At 33.4% G+C, this 12,525-nt stretch overlaps 3 protein-coding genes across 5 annotated transcripts; 2 read left to right on the top strand and 1 right to left on the bottom strand.

The window, feature by feature from the left end:
• Nucleotides 1-822: 822 nt before the first annotated feature.
• Nucleotides 823-3,982, bottom strand: LOC116339455 (inhibitor of growth protein 4). Of its 2 annotated transcripts, XM_031765339.1 has the most exons (6): nt 3,856-3,982; nt 3,320-3,685; nt 3,110-3,243; nt 3,005-3,040; nt 2,003-2,161; nt 823-1,933 (listed from the first exon to the last, which is right to left on the bottom strand). In XM_031765339.1, the coding sequence occupies exons 1-6, from the start codon at nt 3,890-3,892 to the stop codon at nt 1,832-1,834; spliced, it is 834 nt and encodes a 277-aa protein (XP_031621199.1). In that variant the 5' UTR covers nt 3,893-3,982; the 3' UTR covers nt 823-1,831. The 2 variants fall into 2 exon arrangements, with proteins under 2 accessions (XP_031621199.1, XP_031621200.1); XM_031765340.1 differs by lacking the exon at nt 3,005-3,040.
• A 517-nt stretch (nt 3,983-4,499) lies between these two features.
• On the top strand, nt 4,500-10,994 carry LOC116339568 (protein SMG5). 2 transcript variants are annotated; one of them, XM_031765523.1, is made up of 6 exons: nt 4,500-5,424; nt 6,450-7,005; nt 7,095-8,198; nt 8,267-9,599; nt 9,671-9,835; nt 9,952-10,994. In XM_031765523.1, exons 1-6 carry the CDS (start codon nt 5,330-5,332, stop codon nt 10,194-10,196), a joined length of 3,498 nt encoding a protein of 1,165 aa, XP_031621383.1. In that variant the 5' UTR covers nt 4,500-5,329; the 3' UTR covers nt 10,197-10,994. The 2 variants fall into 2 exon arrangements, with proteins under 2 accessions (XP_031621383.1, XP_031621382.1); XM_031765522.1 differs by having other exon boundaries at nt 4,501-5,424; nt 8,264-9,599.
• Nucleotides 10,995-11,256: 262 nt separating this feature from the next.
• LOC116339599 (putative riboflavin kinase) lies at nt 11,257-12,298 on the top strand. Its single transcript, XM_031765572.1, has 3 exons — nt 11,257-11,611; nt 11,707-11,858; nt 12,017-12,298. Exons 1-3 carry the CDS (start codon nt 11,530-11,532, stop codon nt 12,221-12,223), a joined length of 441 nt encoding a protein of 146 aa, XP_031621432.1. The 5' UTR covers nt 11,257-11,529; the 3' UTR covers nt 12,224-12,298.
• Nucleotides 12,299-12,525: the final 227 nt, after the last annotated feature.

Genomic DNA, 12,525 nt, shown 5'->3' on the forward strand with positions numbered 1-12,525 from the left:
CAGTTCAATGCACTTCATGCAAATGGCAACTATAAACGATTATACATCAAAGTGTGGCACGGAACGGTGTGCGTTGATTTTCCAAAAGAGCTGAAATCATTGAAGGCATTGCATGGATTGGACTTGGGCTCAGAGGAAATTGACAGCGAAGAATTGGCCGCAGCCATTGGTACATTTACTCAATTGAAAAGTTTGAACTTTTATACCATCAAAAAAATTGAATACGCTGAAATATTGTCACGGAAACTACAAAATCTTGAAGAAATCCAGATAATCATCGAAAAATTTGATACCGTCTTTCCATTCATTCGGAATTCACCGCAATTGAAACGAATCATATTTCAGGTTGTTCGCAATAAGGACACCGACATCGATCTGAAAAAATTAAATGAAGAACGTAGCAAATTACGTGGTGCACAAATGTGTACGTTATATTTCGAACAAGATACGTTCTTCCCAATTAAAACCGCTTTAACGCAAACAAAATATCCATTACTTCAAATCGCACTAAGTGAATCATATTGTAAAAGTAACATTACATTTTGAGCATACATTTCAAAATTTGAAATTGCTTCAATTCATTATTTAGATTTTTAATTCAACCATTTTACTTGTTAATTGTTTATGACTAAATTTCTTTTGGAATAAAGGAAGAACTTAACCAGAAATCAGGTTTTTTTGTTTTTATATTTTGTTTTCTTGTTACAGCACACACGAGCTCCAGTAGTGGTAGGTTGATAATAAGACAAGTTCCGTTTTATTTTTTGTTCTAGAAATCCAAGAAAACAATTTTCCTCTATATTATCTATGGAATTTATTAAAAATTGGATTATCGAATATGTGTAAATAATTAGTTTTTAATAGAAATTTACGAAATTAATCATAAAACTGTTTTAATCGTTAATGTTGGTATGTATTTGTGTAAATCTGTTGAGTATGTGTGTCTGTGTGTTTACGTGTTGATGGTCGTCAGGTCACCAAAAAAAATGGTGAATTTGTTTGCATCCTAATGCTAGGAGAGATTTATTGTCTTACATACTAAAGTATAAAATACGCTAATACAATATTTTACTCTTTTTTTCATTTCTCGTGGCAAATATTGGATTTTGAACATTGAAAATCGTTTCACTATTTTCAATTTTCAGCACTTTTGATCGTTGATTCAATAACGATAAACAAACAAAAGGAACAAACATACATAATAAAAAAATAATAGTAAATCGGCAGCGCTAATGCTACTTTGTAACTGGTATTCAAATATGTGAAAATGTTAACATTGTTTTTTTTTTATTTCATAAAGAAATGTACTCCGACAGGATTTAAAGCGAGTTGAAGGTGAATGTGCGCAGCCACCACAATATCCAAGCAAAAAATCCGTTTTTTTTTTAAATAAACTTTTGTTGAGCTGCATTTCTGTTTCGATTTTGTACATTGAGCGTATCAATAAAAGACGACGTGAAGCATCGAGTCCGATTCATGTATTTTGCTCCACAGCATACATAAAATTGAAAGAAGAGTGTAAATAGCGTTTAGCTGCCTCTTCAGATGGACTTCAATCTTGAAAAAAAAACAGAAGAGGTTTGCAACTTTTCTATTAAATGCTCAACATGGTGCTCACAAAAGAAATCAAACTGCATATAAACAAATAATTTTAGATACAGTTGAACATTATGTTGTTTCATCAAACTATGCATAAATGTGTATGAAGAGTTTTTGCCTGTATACAGGAGTGATCGTATGTGTGAAAATGTTTGTGTGTTTGTCCGTGTGATGCAAATAAAATTAAAATACAAATTATCAAATTTAATTTGTGGATCGATGTGTTCATTGTTTATTTCTTCTTGCGATCCTGTGAACATTTCGGACAAAACCATTTGCCCTTCGGTTTTGTAGTTAATCCAACGCAAGCAAAGTGGAACCATTCGATCGGACACTGTAAAATAAACGAAAATACATGGTTAATGAATAAGAAAAATGTTATTCGAATGAGAAATTATGTTACATCTGTATTATCGCAGCCAATCATTTCACCGTAAGATACTTGTTGGCACACACAATAGGTCGGTTCATTTGGATCAACCGGCATATCAAGAACATCACTCGGGTGCGGTGTAGTATGTCCAGTCGGCTCTGTTTTCGGTTCCTCTGTCTCTGTTGTTTTCTTCATTTTAAAAATGTAATCAAAACATTGAAAATTAGCATCATTTGAATAGACAAGCATTTGAGATGGAAATGCGTGAGTTAAGCAATGAATATTAACGATCATATGGAATGTGAGAAAATTAACAGATAATATATTTGGTTATTGATATCCAGATATTTCAGCTCATATGGCTGATGTCAGACGCTGAAATGGAGTGAAAACAATAGCAATGATTTCGCAATGGCAGTGTTTTTATACTCATAAAAAGACTTCTATTGTTTTCGCTCCATTTCCGTGCCTGAATCAGATGAGCTCTGGATGATAATATCCAAATATATTGTCTGGAAATTAATAATATAATGGACTTGACCTATGTTGGTTTGTACACATGGTTAAGGTCATTGATTAAAAAAATGAGGTCACGAAATTTTGGGTATGTACTACATGCTATGTAACCATTGGTTTTAGAATGTTAGCAGAAATGTCACAACAAAATTATGAATTGATGGAAAAAATATGATTATGAAATGAACGAAATCAATATTTTTAAGTATTTCATATTAATCTTTTTTGGAATAGATCAATAATAAAAATCACACTGGATCATTTAATTCCATCAGATTGAAGCGTCAACAATTAATTCTTTTGGATGTTTTTTTGTTGTTGAAATATTCCAAATAATTTTATATGATATATCCTTTCTATATTTAATAGTGTACTTAAGGTTCTATGAATCGTCAATAAACTCAAATAAACTGAAAAATAGTTCTAAATACAATAAAATTAAGTAGAAAAAAAGTTAAATCTTCATATTTTTTTGATAAAATGGTGAGTAATGAGTAAAATTAATGGATGATTTACCTTTGTAGTTTTGCGAGTCTCTTTTTCTTGAATTACCTTAAATAGAAGAGCCACAAAGGAAACGAATGAAAATAATGAAAATTAATTAGCAATTAATACAAATACCTTCTGCTTTTTGGTGCTCTTCGGCGTTTTAACGGTTTCTGCTCGCGATTCCTCTTCCGATGACAATGCACTCGGCGCTGCACGCTTCTTTTTATTCATTGGAACTTTGATATCTTTAATACGTTTCCGGCCACCTAAAAAACGAACATTTTTTTTTATGTTAGAAACCAATGATTGAACAAAGTGATAAAATTTGGTGGTGGATTTTACGTTTTGGTGCTGATTCATCTGTTTTTGTTGTCTTAGCAGCTGTCAATGTTTTATCTTGAATTTCACCTTCGAAACGCGCCAAATCCGAATCCAATCGTCTAATATGTTTGTCCACTAATTCATATGTTTGAATAGCCAATTGTACCTTGTCGTCACCGTATTCCTTTGCTTTGTTAAACATGTCTTGGATTGCTTTTAATTTTTCTTTGCGAGCCTCCTCTGGTATGGAGTCTTTGTCTTTCACCAGCGTTTTCATAAACTCATCGGCTTTTTCGTCAATGCTCTTCATCAGAGTTTGTGCACGCGAATCTAATTCTCTCATTAGAGTAAAATTACGCTGTAATTCATTCGGCAGATGCTCCAAACCTTCAAATAAATAACAATACAAATTGAAATTGATCATTTTCAAATGGTGCGGTTAGAAATTTTATTGCAGTTTTCATTCACATTATGCATCATCTATCTCACAAACAAAGCAAACAACATAAAAATAACACACAAATTACAGTGCACAGCGACAACAATAAATTCCATACCATCTAAATAATGTTCAAGATACAATGCAGAAGTCATTTCATTTAAATTTATTGGGCAAACGTTTACTCAAAATGATTTGTTTCACATCAATATATTTAAAATGTGCAATAGACACTAAGCAATATAATATTATTCAATTTAATTTATCGGATACTTTCGCTCCAATACAAAAAAAAAACAATGGTACAAAGTGAAAATACATAAAACTGTCAAAAGAAATGCTTCGATTTTCATTATTTATTTACTATTTCTGATTCTGTTTTTAGGGAAGCTTGCCAAATCGTTGGCAACACTGGTTTTTCAAAAATAAATGAGAATCCAGTGTAGATCTAAAATAATATTAATTTCAATTTCAAAGTAATTTTTAATGTTTTTTATTTAAATTGAAATCCAGATGAGAAATGTGATTTTTGTAATGTTTTAATTTAATTTAATTTATCGCTTATTTCAATGTTATTTCTTTAATTTATTCATTTATCGGTGTATCGTCTCAAGTATAGCATGAAGTTGGTTGTGCTGTCAACTCACATACACGACCAGTCACAGCATCATTATGTCAAATGAGTCTAGCAAATTCTCGATGTGAGCATAGCTTCACGCTGAAAAAGCCAGTTCTCAGTGGCGGATTTTTATTTCATTTTCATCGCACACACGATTTGTACTGTCATTTACTTGTCTGATGCAAGCAAGTTCACAAAGTTGTGCGTATGGGAAGTGTGAAATCACATACGAACCGAAGTGAATAATTAATCAACATTTTATTTTTATCACTTTGCTTTGTCACTCAATCGATTTGTGATTTAATTTGTGTGAAACGATTTTCCTCAACAGAAAATATACCGAAAGTAAAAAAGACGAGAAGATAGAAGTAAAATAAATAAATAAATAATATTAAAATAACACGTCAACGTAATTAACAAAGTGCGGAAGAGAATAGTCGAAATCGTACGGGAATGACATCAAATTGGGAATATGAAATAAATATGTACGCAATTTTTTTACAAATAACTAATGGAAACGTGCAAAATGTGCTTTTAGTATCGAAATCTTGACGGAAACTTACAACATAGGCCATGCATTGAACAAACGCAGACCATAATACATAAAAACGTTGTTCACCATTTTTTACGGAATAAAATACACCATAAAACCGTATTTTTCTTTCAATGTTAAAGAAATTCAAGGCTCTTTAACGAAGCGCAAAAAAAGAGAAGAAGAATTAAGAGGAGATCGTTACAAAGAGAAAGAGAGAGAGAGAGAGAAAGGGGGAAACACTGAAACAAAAACCTGAAGCAAAATTCGAGGAAAGCAAAAACAGCTGTATGTTACAATTTTATCATCGCATAGACACGCAGAGAATATCCATCCCAACAGCTTAAAGCTTGTGTTTTTTGATCATCATTTGGATCTCATGCATTTCAACAGTTTAATCAATCAGTAACGGAACACACCAAATCAAAACCAAATATCATTATGACGATGGATTATTCAACAACAACATCTATGATATCCAAACCATTTGCGGCGGCAGCACAACCTTTGGATCGTGATATCAAACAACAATATAAGTAAGTATACACATCTATTTGAAATTTGGCTATTCTTTTTTTGAAATTTTTTGTTTAGACGAAAATCTTCCGTTTGTTTCTTTCGGTTGTTTATAACATTTTTTTTTAAATATATTTTGCAAATTAAAAGCGATGACTTTATTTTGTCGTCCTACAACGATTGTGACGTGCATGCCACCACGTATTATTTTTTTTTTGAAAATATATTTATCAGCAGCGTGTCTTTGCATCATACCATTATCTCTACGCTCTAGTCGCTCCTATCTCTTTTTCTCTCGCTGTCTCAACAAATTGGATTGTATTTTTGTAGAAAATCAAACAACGATAGAAAAAAAAAATTTGATTGGTCGATCAAAAATAGAATCGTTAAATATCACGAGAGTAAATAGGTAGTAGCCTATGCAAAAGTCGTTACTTTTATGCCTTCGTATGTGCGATTGTTGCATATACATTTTCTAACTGTAATGAATATCGTTGAAACGTGATTTAAAAATGAGTGCAAAATTTTATCGTCCGAATGGTCAATTTTAAAGAACCGCTTCGCTGCAAAGAAATCCGCATTTCATATGATTATAGGAAACATATACATCTATCAACTTTTTTGACAGACAAAAAAATAGTTTCGACAGATCCGATGCAAACCAAAACGATGAAGAGAAAAGTCATAATATATGCATTGAGTCATTTGGTTAGAATGGGCGAAAGAACGTCTCTTGCCCACTTAGATTGAAGCTTCACATATGCACTGCATAAAAATAAACCGGTGCTCTACAAATTCCACGTAACCGATGTCAAAACATAAACGATTTTATTTGTTTTAGAATTTATTTTTGTGGTTATTGCGTGCGGTAACCTCATTCAACCAGTTAAATCTGGATTATTTTTGTTGACGCTTTACAAGTGTTGATAAAATTGTGCTTGCTCATTTTGCAACGCATCTGTTGGCACGGCCATTGCCGACGTCTGTTTTTCACATCAAACAGCATACTAATTGAAAATTTCACTTTAATTTCGTTTCATTTTAGATGTGTCTATAATTTGCTGAAGCAGTTCGAACAAGAGAAGCAGAAAATTAAATCAATTGATGGCATTTTTGATGGTCGCATTGAAAGTCTGCGCAATTCAATCGTTGACCAGAGCACAGCATTGATTTATCAAACTGAATTCGAAGTTATCGGTCGAAAATGTCGTGAAATTCTTTGGTTCAAAGGTTATTATGATTTAATTTCGCTGGCCAAACGTTTGTGGAAGAAAAACCAGACGAACAGCAAACAAGCGGAAGAGCAAATCAGCAATTTGATCATCGAGGGTATTTCACATTTTAAACTAATCATCGTAAATTTGGAGCGCAAATTTAGCTTGGATTTACGTGATGTTGTTGATTTTTCATTTCTGGATACATGCGAAAAAAACCTGTACACAGCCGTTGCCAGCCAAAATAGCATTTGTCACAATGAGAATCGAACCCAAGATGAGGTCACCAAGTATGCCATGGAAACAATTCATGCATTACTCATTTCATTGGGTGATTTGCATCGATATTTTATCGATTTTGATTTTACCATGCCGAAAATTAGCAAGGTCAGTTACCACCATTTTCAGTGTGATTTTCTCTACTATTTTATTTTACTTTTTAAATTAAATTAGCTTTCAATTTTTTTTTGTTACAGGATTTTGCTGCCAACTATTACTTCGAAGCATTCAAGCTAAACCCAAAAACGGGAATGGCACAAAATCAACTGGGAACATTGTTGGCTGGAAGTACATACAATTTGGATTCGATTTATCACTATTTGTATTCGTTGACATGCCCTGTACCGTTTGAATTGAGCGATAGCCGTGTCGTGTGTTTATTTCAAAACAATGCAAGCTATTTGGAAAAAAACGAAGGATCCAACGAGAAATGTGACACAATCGGTTTACGTGATTTTATTGCTCGTTATCTGTTGGTCATCGATGTTTTTTTCTACGATAAGGAAATCAACGATTTCAATTCGTTGTGCCATTGTATGTTGCTTGATTTTCGTAAAATGTTACAATCGCAACGCGTTGATTTATCAGGCGAAATTCTATACAAAATGATTGCGACGTTTTTCTTCTGTTTGATAAAATTGAAGACGATTGGTTCGAATAAAATTCACAGTTTGAATGCATTTTTGGTGGCACTATGCTCGGAGCTAGTGAGTGCATGTACGATGAAATTGAATAAATTCATTGAAGGCCGTGAAGCACAAAATGCAAAATTTCAAGCAAAATATTTAAAAAACTTTGAAGATTTCGAGCAAACCGTTCGTGATGCACGCGAAAAACATAAACGTTACATCGAATCATTGGTGTCGTCAGCTTCGCACACCAATGACGAAAGCAATGACACGGCAAGCGTTAAAGGTCATTTAAATGGAAAATTGACAATTAACAAACTTTCCGATGACTCATTCTTTTTGCGAAACGGACATAAGTTCAATTTAAATGGGCACGATGATATGGCAACCAATAGCAGTGGCCGTGAACGGGAATCAGACGCTGGCAAATCAACACCGTTGTCTTCGTCACAAACAAAAAACCAAAAACGTCGCGGTAATTTTCGTCGACGTCGTCGCCGCATGGTGTCGGAGCATTCGAACAGTGATTTATCGTATTTTGAGGACAGCGAATGTGAAATGGATACTGATTTCGGTACGGATGAAGATAGTGCCGATGAAAACGCCGATGATTCTTGGTACACATCGGAAAGTGAGGAAGAGGAAGAGAATGTGATGGAAAATGGTTCGAAGGTAAATTCAATTACAACATTTGTATAAATCAGATTGTTTTAAATAAATTTTCTTTCGTTCAACAGCAGTCAATGAATGGTGAAACAAAACACAACAGCCAACCGCAATCAAATGACGATGATGACGATGTGATTATTGAAGATGAACAAATCATTTATCCATCAAATGGCGTTGATCAGAAGCAGCCAGAAGAAAGTTTGAATCAGCCAAATAACTATGAGCACAGTATTTTTGGTGATTTTATGTCCAGTTTCAAGCAACTTCAATTGTTCGACGAAGAAACGACAAATGGCCAAAATAATTTTACATTTGATAAACCCAGTATGGCAAATCCGTTTGATTTTCAATTCAAACTAATCGATAATGTTGAGAATACATTGTGTAATGGTGAAACCAGTTCGAACAATACTACCGCGCCGGAAAAACTTCGATTCAAACAAAAATACAACAAAATTGATCCGAATATTATTATTGAATTTTTTCAACATGAAAATACAATGGTTGCTTTGAAATTGTTATTCGATTGGCTTCGCGGAAATAGTGCTATAATTGTGAACTGCTTCACCACCAATCCTGAATTTATTGAGAAAATTTTTGATTTATTGAACGCCATGAACATTGATGTGTTTACACGAAAAGTGTATTTTGAGCGATCGTTTATTGAAATTGATGATGTACGCGAGAGTTTGCGTTCACTGTTCGATATGCGTCAAACAATTCCGATGAAAGAAGATGTATTGCTGAAAGAATTTGCCGTATTTGATTTGTGTCAACGTCACATGGATTGGACGTTACCGCTAAAATTGAAAATCACCGAAAATGAAGAGACCATTTTACGCATTTTCTTATTCATTGATTTCGGTTTTTCGTTATGCAAAATGAAAAAGTTTGACTACAACTTTTGTTCGCGCACACGAAACTTTATAAAAGTCATTTCGACAAAACAGAGATCGATGAAGAGGATTCGCAAACGAGGACGACGCAATAGACGACGTGTACGTAATAGAAGTCGCAATCGACAATCGAATGGCACTGAATTGTGCGTTCTATCGCGCAACGGAGAACAAACCGGCCGAAGCAGTACTGACGATGGCCATCACATTGACGATGATAAAAAACCCAATTTGAAAAAAGGATACTTGAAAAATCGTCAACAAAACAATCAAGCCAATGTGTCGCCAGCAAATGGTGAACAGAGCAACGCAACATCGGCCGCTGAAAAACATCAGCTCATGGGAAAATTGTGGCTGAAACATGAAATTGAAGTACTTGAAGCCAAAATGTCCAAGAATATTCTATCACCATATTTGGTGGTCGATTCAAAAGTCCTGTCCCATCATTTGGAAATCGTCAAAAAATTGGTCAAGGCTAAGAAATTCGTTGTACTTATACCGAGCGCGGGTAAGAAAATTTAAAAACCAAATTTGTGCCATTGAAACGGAATGCTAAAACTTTTCAATTTTTCGTTATAGTCCTTGCTGAACTGGATGAATTGAAGAAAACATCAGATGGAGTACGGAACACAATTCGATGGCTAGAACGTGAATTCACCAATGGTGGTGGTAGCCGATTTATTCGTTTGCAACGCAACAACGAAACAAAATCAATCGCATTAATTAAGGTTCCGAAGAAATTAGGTAATTATTACATTGAATTTATTTTATGCCAAGAGAGAGAGAGAGAGAGAGAGAGAGAGAGAGAGAGAGAGAGCTGTACATTTGACTAATTTCATTCGATTTCATTTCCGTTCCAGATCGTGAGGCATCAACATTTATGCACATCGCCCAATTCTGCAACTACATAAATGACACGCATGTAGCAAATGGTGAAAATATATTGGATGCATCGATGGCAAAACCGAATGTCGTGACATTCCTCACCGGTGGCAAATTAATCGATAAGAAATTGAGCAATATCAGTTTCACGGGTATTTTGGATGCGATCGGTATCAATTATGAGCAAATTAACGAATTCTATGCAAAGTATAAAATGAAATGAGTATTCAAATGTTTGAAAAGCTTTCTTCAAAAAAAGCGGATTTTGGATAAAAAACTGAACTAAATAATACATTGCGTATGACAAGGTTCAATCACACAAACATACAAATTCAAGGAAATTATAATATCTTTTCAGTAAGAATAACGTTCGTGTCCATTCTCAAATGCTTAAAAAAATATCAAAAAAGTTTTTTTTTCTGTCGTCGCATGACGCATACAAATTAAGCTTGGCATTTATGAGAATTAACGACAAACGGGAACAAATTCGAAGGAGTTTCAATAAGGTCGCAAACTCGGAACTCATTGCAGTTCGTTTGCTTTGCGAAATTGAACAACCCAACAAACACAAACAAACATCAAACAACAAAATCTCATCCGAACCAAATTAAATTTCACCAGAAACAAACGACTCGTTTCATGCCTATTAAAATGGTATTAATGTATTTTACATTCTAAAGCATTGCTTTGTGGAATTCAAGCAGAAAAAAATGGGGGATCGGTGATAAAAAAAATCTTTATGTTATTTCTTCATTTTTAAATCATTTTTTGCCGTTGATCTAATCTAATATTCTTCTCAATGTTTATGACATATTTTGATTTTGCTTCCACACTTGAACAAATAATTAAAAAAATAAAATTAAAAAAAATACAATTGAACGATTATCATCGTCTATGTCTATGATGTATGTCGTATCTATCGATTTCAACAACATAAAATAAACAGAAAATAAAATGAAATAAACATGTGACTTGTATTGGTTTAACTCTATAATAAAAATATCCAAACACATCATAAGCATTTTGTTGTCGTTTTATTTTTTCAGTTTTTTTTTCTTCAGACATACAGATAAGCACCAAATACGTTCCAAAATAACGAAAATATAAAAATATTCGCTTCAAAACAACACAGTACGCACGTGCTATTTACGTATTTTAGAGTCTGCTACAAAAACAAAGAAACAGCAACAGCAACGACGGCAACTGTCATCGAACACATATGTGTTTGTAAATGTAGCAATGACAGTCGTGTGTCGTGTCAATATTTATAAAACGAACGTCAATTTATTCAGATGAGAGTGAATGGTTTTTATCATAGTTTTGACTCCATTATTTTAATTATTTGCTTATTTTTCTCTGCAAAAGTTGAATTTTCCACAATTATAATCAATTGTTTATAACTTCACTCGGTTGTTGACACTTTAAATGATAAGACAATTGACACAATCACTTTATTGGCTTCTTGAAATACTATCGCAACTGCGGTCAGTCATTACTGGAAATAAATACAAATCGATTTCAAACTATTGATTGGAGAATTAAGTTTTGCTTTTACAATGAGCTGTCTTCCGTATTATTGCTCGGGTCCAATTGTTAAAGGCTTTGGACGTGGTTCTAAAGAGTTGGGCTGTCCAACAGGTAAACATTTATTGTAATCTCTTTCGAAAAGTTCATCTTATTCTTTTGAATCGTTCAAAATCAAGTATTTCATGATATTTGTTTTAATTTTGTAGCCAATATTCCATTGGATGTCGTTAAAGCGTTGCCAGAGGAATTGAAAACTGGCATCTATTTCGGATGGGCAAATGTTGATAATGGGGAAGTTTACAAAGCTGTACTTAGTATCGGTTGGAATCCATTTTACGATAATAAAGAAAAATCCCTGGTTTGTGTTTCAATATTCATTTTATTTGAGCATTATTATTCAAGCGGATTACGGTGTCAACGATTGAATGGCAAAGCCAGTTTAGCTTTATCTCATTTTTATCAAAACCACTTTTTTTGTGTCTTAATACAATGACTTTGGTTTTTCTCTCTCGATAGGAAACACATATAATTCATACATTTGACACAGATCTTTATGGACAAACATTGAAACTGTGTATATGCGGTTATTTGCGACCCGAAAAAAATTTCGACTCACTGGATGCGTTGATCGCAGCCATTAATCAAGATATTGAAAATGCCAAACAACAATTGGACGCCGAACAATTTATAAACTACAAGTTTAATGACTTTTTTAAAAATTAACAATACACATAAATTGTTTTTCATATTTTTAGAGGAATTTAATTAATAAAATCTAACTTGCATTTGTCACATAAACGAATGTTTTTCTACGTTGTGAAAAAATTGAATTTTCGATTGACGATTCTTTGCGTTGATTAGTGTAGTAAGTATTGCTATAGTTGTTTTCGATCTATGGTTGCTTTTGTTGTTTTGGTTGATCTGATACATGGAAAACATTAGTGTCCAAACTATGGAATCACCTTACTTCTCCTTCTTTGTTTCTTGAGCTGCATAAGTGAGTGGAATAGAGTATATAGAGCCAA

Source organism: Contarinia nasturtii, unplaced genomic scaffold, assembly GCF_009176525.2.
Source record: "Contarinia nasturtii isolate CC-2019 unplaced genomic scaffold, AAFC_CNas_1.1 Cnas_scaffold_533, whole genome shotgun sequence".
Taxonomy (NCBI): Eukaryota; Metazoa; Arthropoda; class Insecta; order Diptera; family Cecidomyiidae; genus Contarinia; species Contarinia nasturtii.

Coding starts and splice junctions, on each gene's coding strand:
- LOC116339455 (XM_031765339.1), bottom strand. CDS start 3,892: ATGACTTCTGCATTGTATCTTGAACATTATTTAGATG. Junction 3,244..3,319: donor AGATGAATCAGCACCAAAAC/GTAAAATCCACC, acceptor TTCGTTTTTTAG/GTGGCCGGAAACGTATTAAA. Junction 2,162..3,004: donor AGACTCGCAAAACTACAAAG/GTAAATCATCCA, acceptor TTTAAAATGAAG/AAAACAACAGAGACAGAGGA.
- LOC116339568 (XM_031765522.1), top strand. CDS start 5,330: ATGACGATGGATTATTCAACAACAACATCTATGATATCCAAACCATTT. Junction 7,006..7,094: donor CCATGCCGAAAATTAGCAAG/GTCAGTTACCAC, acceptor TTTTTGTTACAG/GATTTTGCTGCCAACTATTA. Junction 9,600..9,670: donor TGTACTTATACCGAGCGCGG/GTAAGAAAATTT, acceptor TTTTCGTTATAG/TCCTTGCTGAACTGGATGAA.
- LOC116339599 (XM_031765572.1), top strand. CDS start 11,530: ATGAGCTGTCTTCCGTATTATTGCTCGGGTCCAATTGTTAAAGGCTTT. Junction 11,612..11,706: donor AGAGTTGGGCTGTCCAACAG/GTAAACATTTAT, acceptor TTAATTTTGTAG/CCAATATTCCATTGGATGTC. Junction 11,859..12,016: donor ATAATAAAGAAAAATCCCTG/GTTTGTGTTTCA, acceptor CTCTCTCGATAG/GAAACACATATAATTCATAC.